The sequence below is a fragment of the Dictyostelium purpureum genome (assembly GCF_000190715.1).
Source record: "Dictyostelium purpureum unplaced genomic scaffold DICPUscaffold_202, whole genome shotgun sequence".
Lineage (NCBI taxonomy): Eukaryota > Evosea > Eumycetozoa > Dictyosteliales > Dictyosteliaceae > Dictyostelium > Dictyostelium purpureum.
This window is the reverse complement of record NW_003519538.1, coordinates 1-26,814: the sequence shown is the minus strand read 5'-3', so window position 1 is coordinate 26,814 and position 26,814 is coordinate 1. Positions and strand designations below refer to the sequence as shown.

General features: G+C 26.1%; 9 protein-coding genes across 9 annotated transcripts; 5 read left to right on the top strand and 4 right to left on the bottom strand.

Annotated features, from left to right (window-relative positions):
• Window positions 1-157: 157 nt before the first annotated feature.
• On the bottom strand, window positions 158-2,757 carry DICPUDRAFT_154497 (uncharacterized protein; the record flags this gene model as incomplete). The annotated part of the gene is made up of 4 exons (XM_003289965.1): window positions 158-1,227; window positions 1,290-1,513; window positions 2,003-2,191; window positions 2,552-2,757. 4 exons carry the CDS (start codon window positions 2,755-2,757, stop codon window positions 158-160), a joined length of 1,689 nt encoding a protein of 562 aa, XP_003290013.1.
• Window positions 2,758-3,428: 671 nt separating this feature from the next.
• DICPUDRAFT_36695 (uncharacterized protein) lies at window positions 3,429-5,222 on the top strand (the record flags this gene model as incomplete). Its single annotated transcript, XM_003289977.1, has 2 exons — window positions 3,429-3,766; window positions 3,839-5,222. The coding sequence occupies 2 exons, from the start codon at window positions 3,429-3,431 to the stop codon at window positions 5,220-5,222; spliced, it is 1,722 nt and encodes a 573-aa protein (XP_003290025.1).
• Window positions 5,223-5,385: 163 nt separating this feature from the next.
• Window positions 5,386-5,901, top strand: DICPUDRAFT_154495 (uncharacterized protein; the record flags this gene model as incomplete). Its single annotated transcript, XM_003289976.1, has 1 exon — window positions 5,386-5,901. The coding sequence occupies one exon, from the start codon at window positions 5,386-5,388 to the stop codon at window positions 5,899-5,901; it is 516 nt and encodes a 171-aa protein (XP_003290024.1).
• A 128-nt stretch (window positions 5,902-6,029) lies between these two features.
• Window positions 6,030-6,842, bottom strand: DICPUDRAFT_88764 (uncharacterized protein; the record flags this gene model as incomplete). The annotated part of the gene is made up of 1 exon (XM_003289964.1): window positions 6,030-6,842. One exon carries the CDS (start codon window positions 6,840-6,842, stop codon window positions 6,030-6,032), a length of 813 nt encoding a protein of 270 aa, XP_003290012.1.
• Window positions 6,843-7,391: 549 nt separating this feature from the next.
• On the top strand, window positions 7,392-8,450 carry DICPUDRAFT_154493 (uncharacterized protein; the record flags this gene model as incomplete). The annotated part of the gene is made up of 1 exon (XM_003289975.1): window positions 7,392-8,450. One exon carries the CDS (start codon window positions 7,392-7,394, stop codon window positions 8,448-8,450), a length of 1,059 nt encoding a protein of 352 aa, XP_003290023.1.
• A 156-nt stretch (window positions 8,451-8,606) lies between these two features.
• Window positions 8,607-9,648, bottom strand: DICPUDRAFT_20066 (uncharacterized protein; the record flags this gene model as incomplete). Its single annotated transcript, XM_003289963.1, has 3 exons — window positions 8,607-8,920; window positions 9,005-9,490; window positions 9,561-9,648. Coding segments are annotated over 3 exons (888 nt in total), but the record flags the coding sequence as incomplete, so codon positions are not given.
• A 748-nt stretch (window positions 9,649-10,396) lies between these two features.
• On the top strand, window positions 10,397-23,261 carry DICPUDRAFT_154491 (uncharacterized protein; the record flags this gene model as incomplete). Its single annotated transcript, XM_003289974.1, has 3 exons — window positions 10,397-11,479; window positions 11,563-14,054; window positions 14,132-23,261. 3 exons carry the CDS (start codon window positions 10,397-10,399, stop codon window positions 23,259-23,261), a joined length of 12,705 nt encoding a protein of 4,234 aa, XP_003290022.1.
• Window positions 23,262-23,821: 560 nt separating this feature from the next.
• On the top strand, window positions 23,822-24,373 carry DICPUDRAFT_92413 (uncharacterized protein). Its single transcript, XM_003289973.1, has one exon. The coding sequence runs from the start codon at window positions 23,853-23,855 to the stop codon at window positions 24,285-24,287; it is 435 nt and encodes a 144-aa protein (XP_003290021.1). The 5' UTR covers window positions 23,822-23,852; the 3' UTR covers window positions 24,288-24,373.
• Window positions 24,374-24,406: 33 nt separating this feature from the next.
• DICPUDRAFT_95036 (uncharacterized protein) lies at window positions 24,407-25,819 on the bottom strand. Its single transcript, XM_003289962.1, has 3 exons — window positions 25,319-25,819; window positions 24,961-25,255; window positions 24,407-24,888 (listed from the first exon to the last, which is right to left on the bottom strand). The coding sequence occupies exons 1-3, from the start codon at window positions 25,747-25,749 to the stop codon at window positions 24,658-24,660; spliced, it is 957 nt and encodes a 318-aa protein (XP_003290010.1). The 5' UTR covers window positions 25,750-25,819; the 3' UTR covers window positions 24,407-24,657.
• Between the last annotated feature and the right edge of the window lie 995 nt (window positions 25,820-26,814).

The following is a 26,814-nucleotide window of genomic DNA, read 5'->3' as shown; positions in this document are numbered from 1 at the left end:
TTTTTTATGAAATATGAAAACTAAAATTTTATTTTAAGCATTTTATATGGGGGAAAATTAAAAAAAAAATTAAATTAAAAAAAATAATTAAAATTTTAGTTTATTGATTTAGAAATGGGGGTTTAAATTTTAATAAATATTAAAAAAAAAGATTTTATTAAGTTGATTTAGATTTTTTATGTGGTGGTTCAGTGTTGTAACTATTTCCATTTTCAGCTAGTATATCGTTTTCTATTGACAAAATATTGTTATTATTTTTTTGTAATAATGATTTTTTATATATTACTAATGAGGGTAATTCATATGTAAGGGATAATTTGTTTTTTTTAAAATCGGGATTTGAGGAAATATAATTGTATGATTGGAATGGTTGCGATGGTAAAAGTTCACAAAAATCTGGGGATATACTTGTTTGGTTTAAATTGATTGGGTTATAGTTTATATCTCTATGGGTGTGAATAAAATTTTCTAATATATTGCATTCTTCTTCTTTGAAAGATTCTTCGTCATTTTCAATTTCAAATGAACCTGTGCTTTCAATTTTTAAACAATAGTTTGAAAAACAATAACCTAAATCTGGATTAATCTTTGAAACCTTTTCTATCTTTTTTACAACATTGAAATCTGAACCTTCAAGTTGGGGAGCTAAATTTTCATCCATTAAATATTTGTTTTTTAGTAGATATACCAATTTGGGTACATTTTTATCATTAAAAATAAAATCTAATTGCTCTGATATCTTTTCACTTTTATTTTCATAGTTTGATTTTATTTGCTCTAGGGTTTTACTTGATAAGCTTCTTTTGGTTGATTTTGCCATATCATATTCCAAATAAACTCTATTACCACTTGAAATAGGATCACTAGTAAATAAACAATCTGAATAGAATGCAACGCAATTGAAAATTGAACCCCAGTTATTTGAAAGATTAATTCTATTGTTTTTACCATTGTTTGGATTGGTAATTATAAATTCACCACCAATTGAACTACTTGGCACTGAAACAAATAATTTACCGAAATATTTAGAATTTTGTTTTTCAATATCACAATATGGTAAATATCCTTCATTTTTACAAATTAACATTCTTTTTAGTTTGATTTTGATATTTTCATCTTTATATATTCCTAATCCTTCCTTTACTTTATTTATAAGTGATTGTTCTCTTTCTAAATATAATCCACCATCATTCCCTATTTTAATTAGATTTTTATCTATTTCCCAAACTAAATTATAATGATTAATAAAAATTCTATATAGCTCATATTAATATTACTTTATTACTAACCATTATTATAAATATTTTTTCCAAATGATGAACAAATTTCATATAACTGTTCCTTTAAGCATGGAATAGAAAGATACATATTGTTAATTTTAATATTGATTGGTGTTTCAATCATACATTGATGATAGTATGAGCTGTCATTTAATTGTTTAAATTCTTTTTTTTCAATATCTTCATTCTCTAATAGATCTTTAAAATATTCAAATTTTTTGCTTATTAAAACCCTAAAAAATAATAAACACAATATTAGTTTTTAATAATTGAATATAAAATATAGTTTTTAAAGCTTACATTTTATTATTATGATTAAAAGTTTTATATTATTAATAATAAATTGAAAAATTATTTAAAAATTTATATAAATAATAAAAAAAAAAATGTTAAAATAAAATATAAATTATAATAATTATAAAACATAATTTTTATTTTAACCCACCCACATAAAAATTAAAAAAAAATTAAAATAAAAATTAATAAAGTTTATTTTATAATAAAATAATATTAAAATAAAAATAAAATGAAATTTTAAAAGAATATAAATTGTTTATTTTTTATTTAATTACAATTTCCTTTTTTTATTTGTATCTTGTTTGGGAAAAATAAAAACGAAAACCTGGAATATAAAATCAGCTATTAAATCATTCTTTTTAAATAATTCTGAATTTGGCTTTATTGTGTTGTCAATATGAAATGGTAGAAGTTCGTCGAAGCACACCTTTTTAAAACTTGAATCTATAATATCATCTACTATTTGATCATCCTTATCTTTGATTTCAAAAAGTGTCATTTCCTTGATTTTCGAATTACCATCTAAATTAATATTATCTACATCTCTGCTATCTAAATGGCCAATATCGTCAATTTTGATTAAAATATTTGCAAAATAACCATTATGTAGATTTCTATTTGATTTTATATAATTTGAAAAGTTAGTAAAGGAAATATTGTCATTCTTTATATTACTAGTTTTATTAATATTATCGATTATTTTCCCATTTTCGGTGCTGATTTGTTTGTTTAAAGAGTTGATAATGTTGATGTTATTATTATTAGTATTATTGGTTATTATTTCGTTGGTTCCATTATTTTCATTTTTTGAATTTAAAAATAATATTAGTTTTGATAAATTGTTTTTGATCATGTGTTGTTCTAATATAGTGTTGAAGTTGTTGTTTAGATTTTTTGAAATTTTACGAAGATGGTAAAGCTGAGACGAATATTCCAAACGAGAATTCTTTACAAAACTAAACTCGTCGACTGACAACGACCCTTTGGTGATATCCTTGAATTCAAACACTGTATCTTTGGTTAAAAAGCAAACTATTTTAAGTTTATCGTTTCCAATGTCAGTTTTGATGACCTTATAATCCCCTTTAAAATCCATTATAAATAAGTCACCTCCAACTAAATCCTGACTTGCTTTCAATAAAAATACTTTTAAAAACTCTTTACCATTTTTATCTTGCATTAAAAGACCAGAGTTTTTTGTTAGAGTTTTGTTAAAGTTGTGAAAATAATCCAAATCCTCTTCCATAATGCCAAATGCTTCTTTTATTGGGTTTTGAAATTTTGAAATTTCATTTATATCTATAGATTGTATGTATATAATAAATAAATTAGTTATTTATGGTTAGATAATATAGATAAGTTTCCAACACCTACAATCTTTTTTAGAATCTTCTTCATCGATGGTGTATTCATAGCAAAAGTCTATATTTTTGAAATCTTTATTTATAATTTCGAATAAATCTTTATTTTCCTCTTTATAAAAATTCCTAAATATGATATTAAATTAGTTTTATTTATTTATTTTTAAAGATTTGTATTGTTTTTTTGTTGCTTACATTTTAATTGTAAAGTGTTGGGATGAACAGGAAATGATATGAGATAGAAAAAAAAAAAAAATTAATAAAAAAAGAAAAATATTTTTTTTATTAAAATTTTTTTCCCACATCACACACTTTTTATTTATTTTTTTTACATATTATAATTTTTATATAATATGTATATATTTATACAATGAAGTGTTAAAATAAATTTTTTTTTTTTTTTAAATTTTTTTTTTAAAATTTTTTTTTTTTTTTTTTTTTTTTTTTTTTTTGATTTTCATTTTCATTTTCATTTTTAATATTAAATAAAATGAATAAAATTATTAAAGTTATTTTAATAATTTTAAATTTAATATTTATTGTTTTGGGTGAACAATCACAAATCGAATATAACCCATACGAATCAACAGATAAAATATTTGTAAAATCATTAGAAAATAATAAAAATAAATTAATAATTAAAGATGGTATTGTTTTAGAAGCAGAATCAAATTTAATAATATCACATAGTCAAACATCAAAATATAAAAGAAATTTATTTTCAAATGAATTATTTAAACGTGGTGATGATAATACACAAGATAATATCGAGTCAATAACAATATATTTTAATAATAATCATTTAGGGGGTTTATTTTCAAAAAAGCAGTACAATAGTGATATAATCGATTCAACATTATCCACATCTTATTCATCCTCTTCTTCAGCATCATTTAATAGCTACCCAACTATTTTAGAGCCAACTATCAGTGTATTGGTAAAGTTTAATGAAGGATCAAGTGAAAATAAAATGGAACATTATTCAACTATTAAAACATTGACATTTAATCAAACTTTTTCAATTTGTAAAATATTAGAATCGGTATTAGATATTTCAATGCAACCATGCAGCGCTAAAGAGTCTGATGTTTTTGAAAACCTTTTACACATGGGTTTGGTTCCAGATCATTTGAATTTACCATCACTCAGCCAAATTGACTTTAATGATAATTCAAAAACAAGTAACATCAATCGTTTACGTTTCCTTCAATCATCCAAATTCGATTTATCAAAAGAAGAAAGCGAATACTATGACTCTTTATTAAACAGCAAGAGTTTCTTAAATTGTCTTTCAATGTTCCACCATCATAAACTTTGTGGAAATAGAAAAGTAAACTATTTCATCGAAAAATCTTTCAACCAATTATTAGGTTTCACCATGGAGATTACCAAAGAAACAATTCATTTTAATGAAATGGCATTATATTTACACGATAGCAACAAGATTAATATCAAATATATCAAAGATGAAACTCATTTAATCTCTGACCCAGAACAAAAATATTCTACCCAGGTTACTTTAGTCCAAAATAATGAAAAAGAATTATATCAATTAGATAAATCTAAAGTTTCACTTTTAGGAAAAGATGTAGTTAAACAACAACAACAACAAGAAGAACAACAATGGAGTATCACTAAATTAGAACGTTCAATAAAGAAATCTGGTTTCCATCGTGAATTGGTCAGCAATGTTACCATTAAATCACCACCAACTTTAAAGATCCCAAGAGAATGCAAACTTTTATTTTTAGAACATTTTGACCAAGGTATTTTTGTTGATCGTTATGAAGTCGATGAAATTGAACGTTTTGGTGGTCCAAAAGTAAACATTTACCAACTTATCGATTTAGAAAAACCATCAGCTACTAGCACCCAAAATTACATCTCAGTAGTTAAAGAATTTACAGTTAACAGCGAACCAGAACAAACCATTCAAGTCACACTCCCAATTCATCTTCGTTATCAAAACCCAATAAATTCAAACCAAGATGCATATCGTAATACTCACATTTCATCACCAATGATTTTCATTCAATGCGAACCAACAAATAGTGTTACCGAATCAAAATCCACTTTTGATCATTGGAAATTAATTACAAGTTTCTCTCCACTCTTTGAACATACCAAATCATTATTTATTGATGTACCAGTTGGTCAATTAAAAGATTTAGAAAGTGTTAAATTCAATACTCTTACTGTTACAGTCATTGGTTCAATTTTAGTCATTGCAACAATTATAAAAACTCAAAGAAAATTAATGAAGGAAAAAATTAAAAAAAAATAAAGTTATAATATTTTACCAATTTTTTTTTTTAAATTTTATAAAGGGGAACCAACATTAATTGATTTAAAAAAAAAAATCAAAAAAAAAAAAATTTTGAAAAAAAGAAAATTTTTTTTTTTTTATTTTTTTATTTTTTTTAATTAAACTAAAAATTGATCTAAAGATGGAAAGCCAACAAAACGGAAATATAAATAATCATCACTTCTATGAGGTTATGGGAACAGTCTCATCCATCCCACATCCTACTAAACAAAATGTTACTTATGCCCCTAAAGAATGGTACTGTAATGTTTTTGAAAATTCAAAATCTATTCATTTCCGTAATTCTTCAGAAAAACATGTAGATATTATTATATTTGGAGAAACAGAAAAATTTAATATTAAAGAAGATGATGAAAGACCACCCTATTATAAAATGGAATTTAGTATTCAATCAGACAAAGTAAAAGAAATTACTCCTCTCTCAGATAAAGGTAAAATATATGTAACATTTAAAGTTGGTGATAAGATTCAATTTGTTATCGACCGAGATATTAAATGTGGTCTATCCTTCAGTGTTTTAGGGAAACACATAATAGAATTAGATAAAGAAGAACTACTAGATAAAGAAGTTTTTGAAAACAAATATTTTTCACAATATCAAAGTTATACAATCGTTCCAGAACCAACAAATGATTAAAAAAATAAATTTATTTATAAAGTTATCTTTTCTATTATTATTTTTATATATGTATATTTATAATTATTTTTTTATTTTTGGTATGCAATTAATTGTTTTAAAAATAAATCTATAGTTTAAAAAATATTTTAATTACAACAAAGTGATTGATTAATTTTAAGAGAGGTGCATTGAACACCTGGATTTGCTTGATAGAATTGATTTTCATTCCATAGATTGCCACACTTTGAGGTCCATACATCCCAACATCCTTGACCTGCATCAACGGTTGTTTTTCTTGAACATGAGCCGCTAGATGATGAGCCAGTAGTGCCACTACTTGCACTGCTTTTTCCACAACACAATAGTTGACCAACTTTAAGAGAAGTGCATTGTACACCTGGGTTAGATTGATAGAATTGATTTTCATCCCATAGATTGCCGCACTTTGAAGTCCATACATCCCAACATCCTTGACCTGAAGCAACTGCTACTTGTTTTTGGCAACTACCACCACCTGTTGTACTGGCTCCTGATGTTACAGATCCACTGTTCCCAGTAGTAGTGCTACTACTTCCAGTACCAATAAACTCCCAAGTTACATTGATTATTCCATCGACAGTACTACCTGCAAGAAGGATAAATGCAGATTCACTAATATCGATTTTATTTGGGCCACATGTTGGGCACTTATCAACTACAGTAAGTACAACCGAATTACTACCATGTGTTACTTTTATTTTGGTGTTACATAAAGGATCAGCGTTTGGATTTGCGCTAGTCCAATATGATGTAGGAATGGCAACTATCAAATCGGTTTTGGCGTTAATTTGAGTTCCACATGCACCAATACCTGCATCATTATAATAAGAGGCAACCCCACTAATAGAACCACTTGGAAAAGCTTTACAAATTGCTAAACTTCCTAAAACTAAAAAACTAAAAATTATTATTTTAATCATTTGATATATTTACAATTACAGTTATTACAATATATTTATTATTATTATTATTACAATTTATTATTTAATTGATGAATAAAAACAAAATAAAATTCCACCATTTATAGTTTTTTTTTTGAATATAAAATAACTTACTTTAAATCTCTTTTTCTAAAGATAAGAATTATTGTGTGATATTGATTATTAAAACTATAATTACAAAAAATCACATATTCATTTTTTTATAATAAAATTTTTTATATATTTATTTTATTATAAACATTGTTTTATTTATAATAATAACCATATTTTTTTCTTTTTTCTATTTAACCCACCACTATACAAAAAAAGGAATTATTTATTTTAAAAAAAAGTGATAAAAATAAGAATATTTTTTAATATTATAATAATAACAATTTAAAAATAAAAAACAGCATTAAATGATTCGGTTATGCATTGTGATGAAATTTTGAAAAAAAAAAAAAAAAAAAGTAAAAATTATATTTTATTTTTAATTTTTATTTTTTTTATTTTTATAATTATTTTTCATTAAAATAAGTAATATTAATAATGGATCAAGAAGAATTTGACTATCAAGAAGAAGAACAAGAAGCAATTCAATTTTCAATTCTTAATACTTTAAAGAGTGAAGGTGAAAAAGAGAAAGTTATTCAAGATTTAATAAATTTAATTAGATTTTTTTATCATCAAATTAATAAATCAGAATCAAATGAAACCAAACTCGAATTAATTAAATTGTATAATATGGTATTGGAGCTATTGAAAAAAATTCAAGAAGCAGCAGAATCATGTGGAATGATGTCAAACTTATTCGAACTCTACCAGGTCTCAGATCAACTCAGATACTACTTTGCATTATTCAATGGTGATATTAAAATGAAACTTAATAACATTTTTTCAACAGACAAAGACAGCAATAAACAAGTAATGGATTATTTTAATAAAAACGATAATATCAATTTCGAATCAAATATATTAAAGAGTTTTCTAAATAATAATAATAATAATAATGATTCAACACTATCAACCACTGTAAATAAAGCTATAGAATTGTTTAACTATAACAGAAATGAAATTAATGCAAAACTAATGAGTATTGCTAAAAGTGATGAGGAAAAGGAGGCAACTAAAAGAGAAATACAGGACGAGCTTTGCAAACAAAAAGAAAGCCAAACAGATGCCAAACAAGAGGAGGAGGAAATGATCAACGAAAAAGAAGCTATCGAAAAAAGTTTCTTTATAATGTTTCAATTATTTACAAGTTTTCTCTACAATTTACAATCTTTAGGTGAAAAATCGTTATTATCATTTCAAGATTTCTCAGATAGCGCAACAGATAAACAAAACCTCTTCAGCATGTTAATTCAAAGAGATTTAGTGTGTTTAAAATCAATTATCCAATTATTAAAACTACTCGTTAATAATAATAGCACCGATAATAAAAACGAAGATCAATATATTTTAAATGCAACCTCACAAATCCAATATAAAACCGATTCATCATCACCACCATCAAGTTTTGTAAATTTGGTCCAAAATGTACTTTTAAACTATATAGAAAAAAACAATTTAGATGAAGAATCAATTTTAAGTTATTTAAATCAATAAATAAAAAACTAAGATATTTTTAAATAATATAATACACATAAATATTTTATTTTATCTAATTTAGATTGGTTGTGATTGTTGGTTTGTTGGTTGTTGTTGTTGCGAGGATTTTTTCTTTATTTTATCAGCTCTTAATGTTACAACAGTCGATGAGTCTTTGGTTAGCCCCATTTTGGTGCTTAGGGATTCAGATGAAACATTGTCGATGTTGATATACGATAGAGCCGTTAAATTTCTTTTTAGTAATGCAAGTAGTGTTTTTGATTTAACTTTTTTAGCGTATCCTTTCCCTCTAAATTCTGGTATGGTGAATAAGTGCACTGTTTTGCCATCTGATTTTATTATATTCCATGCTACAAGCTGCTCTTTATTATTTTCGTCTTTCACCTTGTACCCAAATGCCAATTCATTATCAACTGACCACTTTAGCTCCTCAACTGAAAACTCTGTTTTATAAGCCCAATATTTACCTTTATTATTATTGTTATTAAAATGGTGTATTAATAGCTTGTAAAAACATTTGTAGGGTGGGATAGTATTTGTTATTTACATACATGCAATCTCAATATCATCATGGTTCAACGGGGCTTCGTTACCATCCAGGTTTTTTTCAAATTCTTTAATTTTTTGGTCTACATCGATTTCGTGAATGTCGAGAGAGAATTCGTTGTGAGGTTGGCTTGTTAGAACATTGAACTTGCATTTCTTTAGTCTCTTTTTGAGAAGAGCCACAATATCTCTATTGGCAGTCTCCATGATTGAGTAATACTCTACAGAATCGCCCAAATGGTATAGCATTGCATTTGTGTATTTAACATCGATTAGCAACGAGTCGATTTCTTCTTTGGGTATTTCGAAACTATTTAAAAAACCCTTGCTAAAATCTATTGAATTAATTGCATTTTCAATCTTTTCCATGTTTTTATTATTTGAATAAACTTTAACCAATGCATCCAATAATTCGAATGAGAATATTATATTGGGTTCATTTAAATCATCAACAAACCATATACTGTATCCCAATTTGATTTCATTTTCGGCTAATTACAATAAAAGTTAGTAAAAAACATTTATATAAAAATAGTAACTCTAAATAAATGTAATAGCTACCTCTTTTTAGCTGTTTAAAATCATTGTTTTTCATATAATCAAAAAGTTTTATTTTATCTTCTTTATTTATAATATATTTTAAAAAACTTTTTATTGGAATTATATTATTACTATTTTTATTATTAATGTTTTTATTGTTTTTGCTATTAATACTATTATTTATCATTTTTATGTGCTATATATAAAACTAAAAAAAAAAAAAAAACGTTGTTTATATATTTAGATTTTTTTTTGGGAATTTTAAAATATTCAAATAAAATAGAAAAAATTCAAAAAAAAAAAATATATTTTTCTGAATTTATTTACAAGTTTTTGATGTTTTTTGACACTTTTGATTAATGATAATTATTTTTTTGATTTAATAAGGAAAGGAATAAAAAAAATAATTAAAAAGCTAATAAATTATCCCATTAAATAGAAGTTATGTCCTATTCGATTTCTCAAGAGCGGGATTGCGTCATTATTTATTGATTAATTGAAAAAAAATGAAAAAAATAAAAATAAAAATAAAAAAAATAAAAAAAAAAAATTCAAAAAAAAAAATTAATTATTATAATTTAAAATTTTTTTTTTTTTTTTTCTATTTTTTGTATAATCTTACAAAACCACCCACTTTTACACTAAATAATTACTATTCATACAAATTGTATAATGAATATTTTTATTTGTTTTTTTAAATAAAATCCTAATATTCCATTTTTTAGTTATTATATCATTTATTTATTTTATTTATTTATTTATTTATTTATTTTTTTATTTTTTTTCATTTGTAGTATTATTTTTTCATTCAATTATTTATTTATATGTTGAATATATTATATAAAAATAAATAAAATATGGTTTTCGAAGGTATAATAGCAGAAGTCATAGATAGATTTCTGGGATCTTTTCTTCAAGAAGTAACTAAAAAACAATTAAATATTGGTTTATTTAATGGAAACGTTGTTCTTAAAAATATCGAAGTTAAACCCGAGGCGTTTAAAGCCTTTGATTTGCCCTTATCGGTAAATAGAGGTGTGGTTGGTCGATTAACAGTAAAAGTCCCCTGGACTCAATTAAAATCTGAATCAGTGGTTGTGCATCTTCAAGATATCTATATCTTGGCATCATCATCATCAACAAACTACAGCAGCGATGACGACTCTTCATATCAATCTGACGACGAAAGTTTAGGAAGTGAAAGTCTATCTTATGACACATCTGGCGATAAATTTCTAAAATTTTTAAAACTTGATAAAAAGCAAAAAAATAAAGAAAAAGAAAAAGAAAAAGAAGAGGATACAGATCAATTAGCAGAGCTAGGTGATATGGAAAATCTCAATATAAATGAAGAGGATTCATCATTATCTACAGAAAAGTCATCGAAAAAAAAGAAGGGTGATTCGTTTAAAGAAAAATTAATCAGTAAAATTATAAATAATTTACAAGTAGTTATAGAAAAAGTACACATTAGAATTGAGGAGCGTAGAAACAATAGAAATATAGCAATTGGTTTGTGTTTAGATAGACTTTTCGTTCAAAGTACTGACGATTTTTGGAACCCTACTTGGATAGAGTCATCATCATCATCACCTGATTCAATAAGTGTCTTAAACAAACTAGCAGATTTATCAAATCTATCAATATATTGTGACCATGATCAAGAACCAATGGGTAATTTATCAACTAAAGATCTTATACAAGCTCTAAGGGATAGTATTCCGACAAGTAAAGACCCTTTAAATCATCACATGCTTTTACACCCACTTTCCGCAAATTTACGTTTAAAGATTCATCAAGTTGGTTCAATTTTACAAAATATAACTAGAATTGATATTGAATCAATAATTGAAGAAATTGGTTTAAGTTTAGAGCCTCAACAATATAGTTCACTATTAAGTATTTTGGAAAATATAAGTGAATTTGTAAATGAAATTAAAGTAATTATATTTATAATATTATAATCACTTATAATAGTGCCAAAATTTAAATAACAAACTTTTTATTTTTTATAAAACTATAGGAAGACAAACAAAACAATAAGAGTGCATTTGAAAGTATAATAAAAAAATCATTTATAAATAAAGAGAAAGAAAAAGAAAAATCAGAAAAGGAAAAGGAAAAGGAAAAAGAAAAGGAAAAAGAAAAGGAAAAAGAAAAGGAAAAAGAAAGGGAAAAAGAAAAAGAAAAAGAAAAAGAAAAGGAAAAAGAAAAGGAAAAACTAAGAATTGAAGATAAAGAAAAGGACAAAGATAAAATTTTAAAAAAAGAAAAAGAAAAGGAAAAGGAGAGATTGAAGGCTGAAGAGAAAAAGAAAAAAGAAAAAGAAAGAGAAGAAAAGAAAAAGAAAAAGAAAAAAGGTGCAATAGATTTTGAGGTTGAAATACCAAGAAACTCATCAACAGATTCATTATCATCTTTGAATAAGCCAACCACCGAAGCAATACAACAACAAGTATATGACACAATAGGATACAAGCCAAATGCCGTTAAAGATAGTACAAGCTCATTGGGTCCTCCATCAACTAACTCTTCATCAGTTATTTCGCCATCAGTTAGATCAAAGTCTTCAAGACAATTACAATCCCAACAAAGAGAATTGTCAATGAATTTTACAATTAAAACTATTCATGTTAGACTATTAAGTGATAAACCAGAGGAAGAGCTTGATAATGGCCAAACTCCATTGATATATGGTGATATTTCAGGTATACAATTATCACTATTCAAGAAAGCCAATGACATGCAACTAGATACTCAAATTAAATCAATTAAATTATCAGGTATTTGGGTACAAAATGAACAATTTCCAGATATGATTTCCTCCAGTACGCTTAGTGAAAATTGGCTAAACTTTCAAATGAGCATGTCCCCAATTATAGATGCAAATACTCCAACATCAATGTCTCCTCCTCAAGTTGGTAGCAAAAAGAAGAGATTACCTCCTCCACCAAAAAATATATCAATTATGATCGATGTTAAACCTTTTTTCTTTGTTTTAAATAGTGCAGCTCTTTTACGTTATCTTCAATTAATTACACCAGGTCATACTATTGATTTATCTGGTTTAATTTCTTCAAAAAAGAAAACAACTGTTTCAAAGAATAAAGTTAATATGTCAATTATATCTCAATCACCTACTGTAATAATACCCATTTCGTCAATCGAAGAAATGAACAATGATAATAATAATAATAATAATAATAATAATAATAATAATAATAATAATAATAAAAATAGCAATAATAATGTAAAATCAAATAAAAATAACTATAATGGTATTGCTCAAGAAAATTCAGTATTAATTTTAGATTTTGGTAAAATTTCATTAGAAATGTTACCTCCTTCAGCAGAACCATCCCAATCACCAAATGAGAATAAAGAAACTGTAGAATATCAAAATTTCCAAATTTCAACTATGAATATTAAAACAATTTTAACCAAACCCCCATCATTAACTTTAACAGAAGGATTAAGATCGAGAAATCCGTTGACACATCCATCGTTCAAAGAAGATAATAGAATTGAAAATTATTGCAACCAAAGAACTGAATTTGATAAAACTTTCTTTGAAACCTCTTTAATTGTACATATGAAAAAAAGAAAGAATAATCAACCAGATTACGACAATCCAAAAGTTATAATGAAGGTGAATTTCCCATTTTTTAGAATTTACTTTTCACCATATTCATTTTACCAACTTAGACTATTTATTTTCCAATTAATGGTAGAAATCCGAAGGGTAGAAGATGCGTTTATATCCTCCTTCCAATTTAAATTACAAAAAAATCAAACTACTAAACAAACTTTATCACCAAATAAATCAAATAACAACTCAACACCAACAATAACATCTGCATCACCAAGTATTATAAATTCAACATCATCACCAAAACCAAAAAGACAATGGTTATCAACTTCAACCAATACATTACGTACATCATTTAATAATTTACTAAACCACACAAACAACCACAATACCACCCCTATCACAGAATCAACTACCTCCTCCACCAGCAGTGATGATGAATTAAAAGAAATTTTAGCTTTAAAAAAACGTGACATTGTATTTTCAAGTTACGTTGTTTTTGATGATATCAATATTATCGTTACAAATTTATTAAATCTATCATCAACTGATAACAAACCACTACTACATATCAAGTCTAATCAACTTATTAGTAATCTTAAAGTAGAAAAGAGTAATCAACAAGATACAACAGTAATTGGTGATTACAAATTTTCAGATATGAATATTTATAGATCTAAAGAGCAAGGGGATGAAAACTTTACAGACGAAGATATTGTTATTTCCTCAGATATTAGTAAATTTAAAATCCCAATTCCAGATTTCCACCCAATCTATCAATCTATTCTTCATGGTACCATCTACCACAATAAACAAATGATTCCAACATATGAAAAACTTTCAAAAGTTGTTATCAATTTGGGTTTTACTTACTGTAACTTTACACCACAAATTTTAGGCAATATAATTGAAGTTGTTCAAATGATGTAAGTTTAAATTTATTTCTATTATATTCTTTATTATGTATAATTAATAATACTTTTTTTTTTTTTTGCTTTTATAGTGTTCTTGTAAATAGAAAAGTAACGCAATCCGTACAATCATCATCACTAGATTTACTAAAGAAGCGATCAATTAGAACTGGGTTAAATAAAGTATTAATTTTAATTTCGGTACAGGGTATTAAATCGGTATTAATTTCAGATAGTGAATCACCATCACTTGTTGGCATTGTAAATCAGTATAATCAACCTAAAGAAATCAATATCGCAAGATTAGACATGAAAGAAGTAGATCTAGAAATCACCAAGCTTAGCGATAGATTAATTTTAGATATTTTTGTAGAAGGGTTTGAATTGTTTGATATCATCACACATATAAAAAACTCTAACCATCTCTATAGAAAGGCTTTATCAAACTATGACGATACAAATCTACTACTATCATTTAAATATGAACGTATTAGAAAATTAGCTAATGGTCCGTTAACAATATTAGAAGCAGATGTTAATAGATTCCAGATTTATTTATTACCAACCTTTTTAAATATTCTTAAAGATTATATTTTGGATTTATTCCAATACATTCCAGGCATTATTAAAAGTGGTAACAGTAATAATAACAGTAACAGTAACAACTCAAACTCAAACTTAAATAAGGGTAATAGTGTCGAAAAATATAGAAAGAGAAAGAAATTAAAGATTAATGCAGTTATGGAGTCTCCATATTTGGTTATACCAGAGAATGAGTTTTCAAAGAGTCAATTAATATTAGATTTGGGTAGACTAAGAATCAACAACGAATTTATCAATAACGAAACACTCGCATTGTTCCACTTTGATTTAGAAAGTTTAAACATCAAGACCATTCACTACAATTATGAAGATGAGACTAAAGAAATTTTAAAAGATGTAGTAGAGAATTATATATTGACAGATTTGAAACTATCAGTCGAAATGACCAGTGTATTAGTATGGATAGATGACGATTTAGCCAATGCCAATGTCTTACCACCCCCAAGACTATCACTTTCAATTGTTTTAGGCGACTTGTTATTTAGAATTAATCAAAAAGATGTTTTATTCTTAATGAATAGAATACTCTCATTGGTCGGTATCCTAAAATCTGTTAAAGTTGAAATGGCAAATCTAAAAAAGAAAAAGAACACAACCATCAAAATACCATCACCCAAACTCTCTTTGATGTCACCATTAAGAAAATCCACCACATCTCCATTCAAACGATTTATACCAACAAAGGTGGATGATGGTTTCAAAACTGCAGTACCAAAAAATCTACTAAAGAAACAGTTAGAATCCCATTTCCAACAACATATTTTAGAGCAACAACAAAAGCAACAAGAATTTATAGATCAGCAACCACTCCAAACCAAAACACCCAGTTTTAATTGGTTAAATAGAATGAAATTAAAGTTAAATTTAAATATTGGAGCAATTCGTTTATACATGGAAGAAATAGGTGCTTTGTTTTATATTAAAGATACCCATTTCAAATCAGATATAGGTTTTAATAACTATAAGCAAACAATTGTTTCAATTGGTAAGCTATATTTATTCTTTAACCAATCCTACCAGCTTTCTCCAAACCTTTCCACCGATGCAATTATCAACGATCCAAATGTTTATGAACAGGTTATTTCTTTAAAAGACAATTCAGTTACCAATACATTAGAAGTCAACTTTTCGACAATTTCAACTACCGCAGAACAGGTCTATAGCCAATCGCTATTCAAACATAAACCTGTATCATCTAAAGATAAAGTTCACCCGTTTGATTCCGAGTTAAATTTAACCCTTAGACAAATCCAAATTACACTATCACTAAAATTCCTATCTTCAATTTTAGAATTTGTTACACCAATAATCAACCATGTATTTGAACAAAAGAAAATAAAACAAGAACTCCAAGACAATCAACTTAAATTATCATCACCACTCGTAATGACACCATTATCATTATCAACCTCAACATTGGAACCAATGGACTATAATCCTAGTATAAAATCCAGTGATGGTGGTAATGATTTCATTAATAATCAAGCACCAATCATTGGTAGCCGTCAACCACAAATTAATAGAATATTTAAAAAAGAAAACTCAATTGTTATTCCATTTATGAAACATAACAATAGCTCCGACAAACTAAACGAAGAAGAAGCCACAACATCAACAACAATAGAAAATAAATCATTGACAGGTAGTAATAACCACAATCAGCAAAAGAAACAAATTAAAATCAAATTAGTGGTTAATATTGAAAGTCCTCAAATTATTATTACACTAGGCAATGATGCTATTTTAATTGATCTTGGAAAAGTTCATATTGAAAATTTATTTTATTTCAAAAACACCAAAGGTATCGAATTAAACTATGAAAGTATGGAAATTCAACTATCAAATCTATTTGTAGATATAGTTCAAACATTAGACGACAGTATGATAGCAGAACATCATGACCTGGTATTTTCTGATGCATACAATGATGAGTGCATCTCCAGAACTCACCTATTGGAAGATATTAATTTTGTAGTCAATATTGATATTGTTGATGATTTCCAAGAACTTTCAAATATTCAAGATGTTTCTGATATTCCAATTCAAAAAGTTGATATACATTGCAAATCTGTCAGTTTCCAAATAAGTTTACACGGTTATCAATTGCTATTAAATATCTTAATCAACTATATGTCAACATATAAGAAATATTTAGAACCTATTCTCTTAGCAAAGAAATCAAACTCCAGTGGCACCAGCAACAAAAAGAAAAAGAAAATTATAATCAATGATAAAGTTATTGAAATTAAAACAGAAATTTATATACAATTGTCGGAATTAAGATTCTCAATGCTCTTAAACCATGGTTTAGAAATGGAGGATCAATTGGCAACTTTACAAATGAACGATTTAGGATCAAATATTCATATTTTAGGCTCAACTAAGACAAATATTAAATGTTTCTTAAAATCAATTAGACTATCAGACACAAGAGTAAATAGCGATTCTAAATTTATTGATTTATTCTGCAGTAAGAATATCACCACTTTTGAAGGTCCATTAAAAGACTCAACTTCAGGTTTTGAGAACAATGCATCAAACTCTAATGAACCTTTGATTTCTGCATCTATTATTTTAGATAAAGTTTTAAACCGTTTAGATATCGATGCTAAAATCGATAGACCAAGATTATATATATCACCAACAATTGTTTATATGATGGGTAGTTTCTTCCTTGAACCATACTCAAAAGTAAAAGAAGAAATTAAAACAATTTTTAAAAAGAAACCAACTGCAGTACAACCATCAAACTCTCCATCTGACACTCTTGCTTTACCAAGCAAAAAGAAGAATATTGATTTGAAAGCAAATATTAATAAATTAAAAATTCTTTTGGTCGAAAATCCAAACTCTGAAGTATCAAATCTAGTTATTGCTAAATTCTCTGTTGATGCCACCTTTAAAGAAACCATGGCTGGTGGCAGTAGAATTATTGGTGGTTCCATTCAAAATTTCCAAATGTTTTCATTTAGACATTCTATTGCTAATGTTTCAAGCTCAAGAGCAGCATCACTACTTGATCCAATAAATTTGGATTTCAACTGTAGCTTACTGTTAATAAAATCAACCATTCCAAGCGAAAAGAGTAGCTTATTAATTGATGTATCCGCATCGATTGATCCATTTAATCTTTTCCTATCATATCACGATACATTACTATTGGCATTAATAGCAGGTCAATTAAAAAAAGAGTTCCCAAAACTTTCAAGTAAAAAGAAACAACAGAAAGGCAAATCTCCATTGGCTATTGAAAAAGAGAAAGAGTTAAAGAGATTAGAAAAGAAGGTTAATAATGTATTAAACGTTAGATTTAATGCACCTCAGTTTGGAATCACTCTGGTCAATGACTATATGGATCAAAACTTACCAGTCATTGATTTATCATTTTTCCGTATCGATTTCTTGATGGAAGGTACCATTGGTGAAAGTTTACAAATGAATGTAGACTCCAAAGTATTGATCGACTATTTCAATATCAACAAAATGGCATTTGAGCCATTAATTGAAAATTGGAATTTCCATTTCAAACTTGTTAAGTCATATCGTGGTAAAGGACCTTTAACAGCAATTCAAGTAAACTCTGATCAGTATTTAAACATCAATGCTACCTACGGTTTTGCTCATTCACTACTATCAACCTATCATAGCATTCAATATGATCTAAAGACTACTTTGCCAATTATTTCAGGTCTATTCAAGAGCAAACCCGAACAATCTACATTCCAATTATCAAACTCATCCTTCTTAGCGGTTTCAAATCAAACCACCCCACCTAATGTTGTAGCTAACAAAAGAATTTTCTCACCACATCAAAGATCTGCTAACAACAGTCCTTTAACCGTTTTAGGTGTTAATGGTAATGATAATGATATCAGTGGCAGAGATAGTCCATTTTTCTTCAACAGCCTTAACAATAATGGTGGTTTATCTCCAGAAATTATTTTACCCATTTCAGCAACATCATTTATTCCACAAACCAACACCAACACATTAAGCTCAACTAGTGCCAGTATTAACAGAATTAGATCAGGTTCAAACTCACCTAATCCCTTAAACTCTACTTTTGCCTCACCAAACATGATCAGTAGCTTTAATTCTGCTGGTAATAGACAAAGCCTTAATGTATCACCATTATTACAACAACAAATATTACCACAGCCACAACTAAATAGTTTACAAACTCCTCAACAAAAATATACTTCCAAAACATCACCATTATTACAAACCATTTCAATTAGAAAGCTAACATCATCATTCCATCCATATTGGATCATTAATAAGAGCGGTATCAATTTAGAATATACTATTAAAGTTCCTGAACAAAAGAAACAAGCAAGCTTCTTTTTAGAAAACGATCAAAAACAACCCATTCAAATCGAAAATTCAAAATCATTATTATCTGTAAAAAAGAATAGAGATTTCAAAGGTTTTAAAGATGAATCATTAGATCAAGGTCCTCATATTACCATCAAACTTTCAAATCACAACAAAAATGGTAAAACCAATCAAATTAATAATGCATCATCATCTTCCTCGTCATCAAATCCAATTCCAATTGGTAGAGTAGGTTATAGATTAATAAAAGTTGGTGGTAAAAAACTTATATTTGAAGTAGGTTGGAATGAAGATGGTAGCAAAGAAATAACAATTAGATCCAATGTTCTAATTAAGAACACTACAAAGATGAATATCGAAGTTAAATTTATTAGTAATAATAACAACCACCATAGAGATACCGTTAAAATTTTGTTCCCAGACGAAGAGTTACCCGTTCCTTTGCAATATATTAATTGTAGTAAATACCTTTCAATCCTACCAGTTGGGGATGGTATAGAATATAAACATCAAAACTCTTTCTCTGACAATGTACCATTAGAAGATAATGATATTCATTCTCTATTTAAAATATTAACATGTCCAAAAATTATTCCAAAATCCTCAAACTCCTATTTTGTTCAGTCCCCCTCCTACCCAATGACTAGTAATAACAATAACAGTATTAAATTAGTATTATTAAATAGTAATAATGAGTCTTTAAAAACCATTAACTCAAATAACAACAAATCTAAAGATTTTGAACAAACCTTATCAAACTTAATACCACACGAAATCAATTTAAGAAATGATAAAGATAAACTATTGAGATCAACAGCCTCATTAAATACCAATACAAGTGGTAACAATTCTCCAAATAATCCATCGTCACCAGCAATTGCCACTACCAATAATATAACCACTTTAAATAATATTAATGATCAAAATATTATTAAAATTGTTTCGCCATTAGTCATCGAAAATTTACTACCATGCAAAATTCAAATTACCTTATACGATGGTGATATTCCATTAGAAACTGCCTCATTAGAATCATGCGAAGAGATACCATTTTATACTCAAGATCCACGTGTTAGTGTTTATATAAAAATATCAGGTATTCCAGGTTTTGTTGGTCAACGTCATTTATTAGTAGATTGCGATAAAGGTGCCAAACCCATCATTAAATCCAAAATTAAATTAGAAGATCCAAACAAGGTTATGAAACCATTAAACATAATGATTGGTAATCGTGAAGAAATTGAAGGTATAAGAAAGCTTAGCCTTTATTCAGTTTATTGGATCATAAACAAAACTGGTTTACCTATGGTATTCGAAAAACCAAATTTCATACCATTACTAATGTCTATGGATAAAGAATCTAGTATCCCTCAAATGATTGCTCGTTCAAAGAACTCTCAAAAGATAGAACAACAAAACAGGGACGGTAAAAACCACCATGCTAAAAAAGACTGTGCTATTGATACAATGATGATCCTCTATAGTAGCGATCTATTATACATCAAAGTTCCAAATTCAGAGTGGTCAAATATCTTTTCATTAGAAACCGTCGGTACCAACAACGGTATTATATATTGTAACGCCTCAGCAAATGGAAATAGTGATGACTACAGAGAGTTTAATTTCCGTGCCTCCATTAGCTTGGGTAAGAATAAATTACAAAGAACCAAAATGGTTACAATAAATTTTCAATATATTTTGGTAAACTCAAGTGATAAAACCATACTATATCGTCAAGAAGGCCAGAGCAGAATCGAATCCATTGAATCTGGCGAGTCAAAACCATTCCATTGGCCAAATAGGTATGCAGAGAAACTTATTCAAATCAAATTCGATGATGACAATTATGACTGGAGTGGCTCATTTGCAATTGATGATTTAGCCGACCTAACCATTAAAATGAGGAACTCTTCCTCAAATCATAAGCCATATTTAGCTCGTGTAGACATTAGAGATAATAACAATACCCATACCTCAATTCATATCTATAATGAAGATAAAGAATTTCCACCATTTAGAATTGAAAATCAAACCCCAAGAGCAATTAGATTCTATCAATCAGGTTGTAATATTATTGATACACTTCCATCAAATCAATCTACAAACTATATTTGGGATCAATTAACTGGAACCAAAATTTTGAAAGTAGAAATTTGGGGTTCAAACAGCGAAGCTCCAGCATCAATATTAAATTGTAATATTTTAAAGATCAAAAACTTTAAACCTGTGAAAATTGGTGCCAATACAGTTTATTCATATATGAAAGTAGATGGCCCAACTAGAGTATTGGTTGTCTCATATGAAAAACCACCAGACGATTCATCAGAAATTTCTAATACTATGGAAAAATGTAAATTAGACCTTCAACTATCACTCCCAAGAATTGGTGTCTCTTTAATCGATCAAAACCCAAAAGAACTAATTTATCTTTCACTAAACGATATCTCTGTAAATTTCTCGCTGTCCAATATCTTTTCTAGATTAGAACTTATCATTACAAATATGCAAATCGATAATCAATTAAAGAACACTGATTTCCCAGTATTATTTTATCATGTCAACAATTCAAATAATTCATTACAGGATCCAAAGCCATTCCTACATTTCAGCTTTATCAAAAATGAAGAAAAAAAGGGTTTGAAATATTTTGAATTATTATCCTTATTAATTCAAGAGGTAAATTTAATGTTGGATGATAGTATTTTAGCTTCAATCATAGAAATGGTTCAATTGATTAAGGAATTAGATAAAAATTTTAAGAAACATAAAGAAAAGAACAAACTAACTTATCAACAATCAAATACTAATAATAATCAGCCACAACAACAACAACAACAACAACACAATGTTCAAATTATTCAAGATGATAGTAACTTACCAATATTAAACTCACCAATATTTAACTATAATAATGACCAACAGTTTATTGAACCATTTAATATTTCTGATCAAAATAATATAAACTCAACAACTAACATTAGCAATATGAATCAACTATTAGCACCAAATGCAAACGAATTAAAAAACTCATCAAATATTCAAATGAATGAATCCTCATTGAAAAAGAACAAAAAGAAATCATCAATGATTTATATTAAACTTTTACTATTAAATCCAATTAAAGTAATATTATCGTTTTCATTTGTCAGAGATGGTTTTGTTGGTCATTCAAACTCCGATATGATAGGTGTATTACTAGAAGTATTGGGTGTTAGTTTTGGTTTAGATAGAACAACACTTTCTCTAAATGCTTTAATCTTAGAGCATCCTTTCCTTTCAGAGCGTTCTTTTGCCAATAGAATCAAGACCCATTATACAATGCAGTCGCTAAATCAACTCTATAAAGTTTTGGGATCTTCTGATAATATAGGTAACCCAGTCGGTTTATTTAATCACTTGGCTGCTGGTGTAAAAGACTTTTTCTATGAACCTGCCCTAGGTTTAATTACATCCCCTAAAGATTTTGGTAAAGGCTTAGCAAAAGGAAGCATAAGTTTATTAAAGAATTCAGTATATGGTCTATTTAATACTCTTTCAAAACTTTCAAATACTGTCGGTAAAGGTATTGCTGTCCTATCATTTGATGATCAATATCTAAGATATCGTCAACGTTCACGTCAAAAGAAAGCAAAACATATTGGTGATGGTATTGCATATGGTATTAGAGGTTTAGGAAGAGGTATTGTCGAAGGTGTAAGTGGTGTAGTAGTTAAGCCATATGAAGGTGCTATTAACAGTGGCGTTCAAGGTTTTGCTAAAGGTGTAGTTCAAGGTGTAGTTGGTGTTGGTGTTAAACCTGTAGTGGGTGTTTTCGATTTAGCCACTCTTACCACTGAAGGAATTAGAAACACAACTGGTCTCTTTAAAGATACAACCAGAATTCGTCCACCCAGATGCTTTGGTACAGATAATCTCTTAGTGGAATTTAATTACGAACAAAGTGAAGGTCAATATATTTTAGAAACTACTTTCAAAGGCAAATTTAAAGATACTGACACCTATCTCATCCACTTCCATCATGGTAAAAACATAACATTAATAAGCAACCATAGAATCATCCATGTCAAAAACAACTACTCATTTAAATGGGCTGCTACTTTCGAAAATATAAAATCCTGTGAAATCACCCATGACGGAATACTTTTACATTTTGAACATTTACAAAGAATTATGGTTATAGATTACAGAACTCAATTCACAATTCCAATTCCTGAAACACTTAAAGATCAAAAATTACAATTACATTTAATTATAAAAGAAAAAATTCAATCAAAATTAAATTAAATAAAAAAAAAAAGTATTTCTAATAATAACATTTCTAAAAATGACATTTCTAAAAATAACATTTCTAAATATAAAAATAATAATAAAAATAATATTTATTATAATTATTATAATTATAATAAATAAATTTAAATAACTTAAATTTTTAAAAATAACATTTCTAAAAATAACATTTCTAAATATAATAATAAATATAAAAATAATAATAAAAATAATATTTATAATAATTATAATAAATAAATTTAAATAACTTAAATTTTTAAGTTTACCAAATTTGTATAATAATTATATCTACTCCCATATATGAATAAATTATAAAAAAAATGCTCGTATTCTTTTAATATTATAATAATTTTCATTTTTGTAATATAAAAAAAAGGAGTTATCCACTGGTGAACATAACAACACCCCATTTATCATTATCCTAAAAAAACAAATAAAAAAATTTTTTTTTTTTTTTTGTTTTTTGGGGTCTTTATTTATTTTTTTTTTTGTTTTTTGGGGTATAAATAGAGGACAAAAAAAAAATTCTTATTCAATTAAAACATTAAATCTAATTAAACATAAACAAAAAAACATACTAATATAAAAATGTACTATAAAAAACTTATTACAATTTTTATTTTATTAATAATTAGCTACTCCTCCAATAGTTATGAATTACAAAAGTATATGAACGAATGGTTAGTTTTAGATCATGGTTCTGCAATCAACTATAAAATGTCCCTTGCCAAAGATGAATTTGTTAGATATAGAATTGTTAGAGGCCCATTCGATCTCGAAAGACTAAATGTTTCCTTTACAAGTGAAGGTATGGAAGAAAACATTGTCTTCTATTCCCATGCCAAACAAGAAATTGCTACAAAAGAAAATTGTGAAGGTGAAAAAAGACAAACTGGCTTTGTAATTAGTAGATGTTTAGTATCCCCAAATGACTATTATTTTTCAATCAAATTAGATAACAGATGGTTAAGCGGTGATATTATCTTTAAAATTGTTGGACAAGAAGGTGTTAGATGCCACTAAAAATTTCTGGTTTACTAGTTGTTTTAAAAATAATTAAATAAAACTTTCTTTTTTATTATATCTTTTCATTAATTTAAACTATATATAAAAAAATTTTAAGGGTTTATGTCTTGAAGTTTATTTATAAATTAAAATATACATCTTATTTTATTTTTTTTTTATTTTTTTTTTTTTAAAGTTTTTATATATTTTTATAATAAAACTATTATATTTTTAAATTTTCGAAACTATTATTACTTTTATATTTATATTTTTACTATTATTATTACTATTACTATTACTATTACTATTATTATTATTATTATTATTATTATTATTATTATTATTATTATTTATTTCAATTTTTTTAATCTTTATTGTTTTTTGTTGATTAACTGTTTGGAGCTTTGATGGAGATAGATGAATCGGATGATAAATTATTTGACATATCTGATTTATCTGTGTTATCAGAATTAGGACCAGTAGTGGAAGTTTGACGAGTGGAAGTTCCATCCAAATTTTCCCAACGTGAGAAGATTGGAATACCAATTGATTTGAAACCTCTTGCATAATGAGCTAATACTTTATCGTTAACACAATATGAAACAAAGATTAAGAAACCCTAATAATTGAAAATAAAAAAAGTTAATATAAGTTTCTTTAACCAAAATATTGTTGTTTTATATAAACTTACTTGTAATGGAGTTGTTACAGAGAATAAAATTAAAAATATATAACCTAAAACACTATCAGAATTGAAGAAAGTCATGATGAAACCAAAAATCCAACTTAAACCAATTGAAACAAAAATTGAAAAATATACTCTAAATTCTTTTGATTTTTCTTTTTTATCTGTTCTTGGTGCATTCTTTAAAGTATCATGAATTTCTCTAGCAATAAAGAAGAAAATAACTGCATTAGCACAAACAACTAATAAACCTGGAACAAAGAAACCTAAGAATACTGGTAAATCATTTTCTAAATAACAACTATAATAAAATATTAACATTAATAAAAGTTTTAAATAATTTAAATAATAAAATGATACTTACAATCCACCTCTATTAATATATTTTTCAAAACCAGCACAAAATACTACAACAAGTAATGGAATACCCCAAGAAGCCAAATGGTAATATTTTTCGAGTGATTCGGCATCTCTGTTTCTCTTTACAATCATTTGATAGAAATTAAAGGCTACACAAAAAGTCCATACGAAATCAGCCAAGAAGAAATAATGAAGAAGAATACCTGATGGTAAACAGAAAAGATTTTCTGATGATCTGAATGAAATTTCGAAAAAGAATTGCGCAAATAGAATTGACAAACATAAATATATAATTAAACGAATTGGATATGTTCTAAGTTTATAAAAAACCATAAATGTGAAAACTGTAAAGAATGAACCAACAATTGATAAGCATAACAATACATCGGTAATGTAACTTAAAACATCGTTTAATGTATCATTATCTGTAGCCATTTTATTCTATTATTATAATCTATTTGACCTTTCTTTTTTTTCTTTTCTAAATGTACAATTTCTAAATTTACTATAATAAAGAAAATAATTATATTAATATTAATTAATTATTATTAGATTATTATTATTATTATTATTATTATTATTATTATTATTATTATTATTATTATTATTATTATTATTATTATTATTATTATTATTATTATTATTATTTTGAAAAAAAATAAAATAAAAAAATATAAATTTTAATATTACAAAAACTATAATACTTTATTATAACAACTAAAATACACTTGGTTTTGATTATAGTGTTCTATTTATTTTAAAAACAATAATTTTTTATAAAAACACAATTATAAAAAAGAAAAGACACAATAAATAAATGATTAATAATAAAAAGTTTGATTGATTGTTTTAATATTTAAAAATTATAAAATATTAAATTTTATATTTTAATGTGATACTATATTATTTAAACTAATAAATATTTTTATTTTATTTTATTTTATTTTTATTTTCTTTTTTATTTTATTTTATTTGTTTGTTTAATTATGATCTTTTTGGAATAAAAAATTAAAAATAAATTAAATATAGTGTGTATTGTATGTATGTGTTTGTTTATTTTATGTCTTTTTTTTGGTGTGTGTTATTTATTTGGGTGCATATCTATTTAATTATATATTTGATTTGATTTTTTTTTTTTATTTTAAACTATTTTAATCTTTAAAAATATTATTATAGATGTTTGAATGATTAAATGTTTATAAAGAAAAATATTATCATACAATTACAATTCAATTACAATATTTTCTGTCTAAAAACTATGTGGATATTGATAATAATAAAAAAAATTGAATATATTTGTTTATGATAAAATATAAAGATAAGTTGCTGATATTTATTTTTTAAAAAAAATAAAAAAAATTTTAAATATTTTAAAATTAAAAAAAATATAACTACCACACCTTTAAAAAAAAAACTAAATAATGTGAATTGAAATAAATATAATTTTTTCTCTTTTCCAATAGAGCTTTGATTTTTTTTTAAAAAATAATTGTTAATGGG

Excerpts from the sequence above, each read along its gene's own strand:
- DICPUDRAFT_92413 (XM_003289973.1), top strand. The coding sequence starts at position 23,853 with ATGTACTATAAAAAACTTATTACAATTTTTATTTTATTAATAATTAGC.
- DICPUDRAFT_95036 (XM_003289962.1), bottom strand. The coding sequence starts at position 25,749 with ATGGCTACAGATAATGATACATTAAACGATGTTTTAAGTTACATTACC. Across the intron at positions 25,256-25,318 it reads TATATTAATAGAGGTGGATT|TTGTTATTTAGAAAATGATT; the intron begins GTAAGTATCATT and ends ATTTTATTATAG. Across the intron at positions 24,889-24,960 it reads CTGTAACAACTCCATTACAA|GGTTTCTTAATCTTTGTTTC; the intron begins GTAAGTTTATAT and ends TTCAATTATTAG.